The sequence below is a fragment of the Bactrocera dorsalis genome, chromosome 1 (genome assembly GCF_023373825.1).
Source record: "Bactrocera dorsalis isolate Fly_Bdor chromosome 1, ASM2337382v1, whole genome shotgun sequence".
Classification (NCBI taxonomy): Eukaryota; Metazoa; Arthropoda; class Insecta; order Diptera; family Tephritidae; genus Bactrocera; species Bactrocera dorsalis.
In genome coordinates this window covers 70,079,806-70,081,570 of record NC_064303.1, presented here as the reverse complement: position 1 = coordinate 70,081,570, position 1,765 = coordinate 70,079,806, and the positions used below count along the sequence as shown (strand labels likewise).

Here is a 1,765-nt window from a genome sequence, read left to right as displayed (position 1 = left end):
TCAACAGAAGGCGTTAAATACGACTCCAAGCTTTGTTGTTGTACTTGTTGGTTTAAGAACGCAATAATGTAGTATGAAATAATGCGGTTCGCTGAGGTTCGGATTCTTTACAATGCTCATATGACCCAGGCTCTCGTAGTCGTTCATAAATTCAACGTACTGTGGTGTCAATTGTGGTGATTTGGCTAATTGACGTTCTTGTGCATTGAATCGTCGCAATGACGTAGTCTGTGACTCGGCCAAACACGCTGGATCATTCTTGAAAGGGAATTTGACAACTATTCTGCCGCAAGGTCTCCTTGAAACGGTTGCATTGTATAAATGATCGCAAATCTGTTGTTCACGGTTCCAAGGCTCTGGGATGGTAGTAACTTCTTCCAATTTGGCATCAAAAGATTCATGAGCTGAAACTAAACAAGATGGTTTAGATGTGTTGTTGCTGCCGGTCTTATAGCGTCCCGAAACGATCCAGTCTAAGAGCGTTTTTTGCAAGATAGGAAAATAAACGCAAGTTGGATTTGACCTACAGATAAAAGACTGAAGAACGTTTCCGATTTTCTTCGGTATGTGAAATTCATCATCAGCGATTCCTATATTTTTTGGAATATTAAATGTTCAAATGTTGATTTCCGGATCTGGTTGATAAGCAATTTGCGATGTAATACAAAAAATTAATGGAAGCTCGAAATCGGTGACTTGCGACTTGATGCTAATTGAAGTTTTGATTTTAATATTTGTTGATGACAGACCGATGCTTCGAATTTCTAAGTTTTGTTTGTTTCTTGGCAACAGCAACCATTGCGAAAAATCATCTGTGATGAAATTGACTTGCGAACAGGAATCTAGTAGCGCTGTACCCAATCCCGTCATGATCGAAACGTTGAGTGATGTTAACCGGCTTAAAACGTTCACAATTAAAAATCTTATGGTTGTTGTTAAAAAAATCTTATGGTAGTTGTTACTTGTTGAGAACAGGGCAGGAAAATGTGTAACCTTTTAGTTGACTCCTTGGTTTGGAGTGGAGTGTTTGTTAACACCTTGAGTTGCCAAAGTACTACCATGCGTGTTGTCGAGTGACTCAAGATATTGGCAGTGTTTTCCAAAACTGCGATGAAATCTTCCCATGGCGGCAGAGTTCTGAAATCTTGCGACTACTTCCATCTTTTGTTGGTCTGTTCATCAGAGTACTGCAAGATTAGATAAATTAGCATATTTTGAGAAATTGGTCTATCACTACCTAGTGATGTCAAAGAACCATAAATAGCAGAGTCTTTATCAATCAAACTTCTTAGCTGACTGCCATTTGGCTTCACAACTGCTGGTAAATCAAATAGTGAATTTATTCCTTCCAAGAAAATTAGTGTTTTGTTGTCACAACGTACCTTTAATCGTTCTAACGTCTTTGGGTAGTTTTCATTTGTCACCTGAAACGCATTTACAGTTTCTAAGGCTTGACCTTGGAGACAATTTCGTAAATGGTTGAATTTTTCAATACTTGTTTGAACGAGGTAATAAAGTTTTGATAATTCGAATACTTTCCATCAAACGTAGGAAGCTTAAGTGGTGGAAGTTATAAACTTGGTTGTACCACGCAAGTTGTATCCGAAAATGAAACGTTGTTATCTTCTGCACGTTGCGATTGGATAACCTATTTTGTTGTTATATGAAGTTCTTCCAAGTCAGCATGTCCTCGAACTGAACCCACGCTACTGAAAGAACCTTTCGTAAGCTAGCATCGATGATATTTTTAATGCGCGTAATATTT

At 38.2% G+C, this 1,765-nt stretch overlaps 1 protein-coding gene across 1 annotated transcript; it reads right to left on the bottom strand.

Annotated features, from left to right (window-relative positions):
* LOC125777863 (uncharacterized) lies at positions 1-870 on the bottom strand. Its single transcript, XM_049453933.1, has 2 exons — positions 858-870; positions 1-473 (listed from the first exon to the last, which is right to left on the bottom strand). Exons 1-2 carry the CDS (start codon positions 868-870, stop codon positions 1-3), a joined length of 486 nt encoding a protein of 161 aa, XP_049309890.1.
* Between the last annotated feature and the right edge of the window lie 895 nt (positions 871-1,765).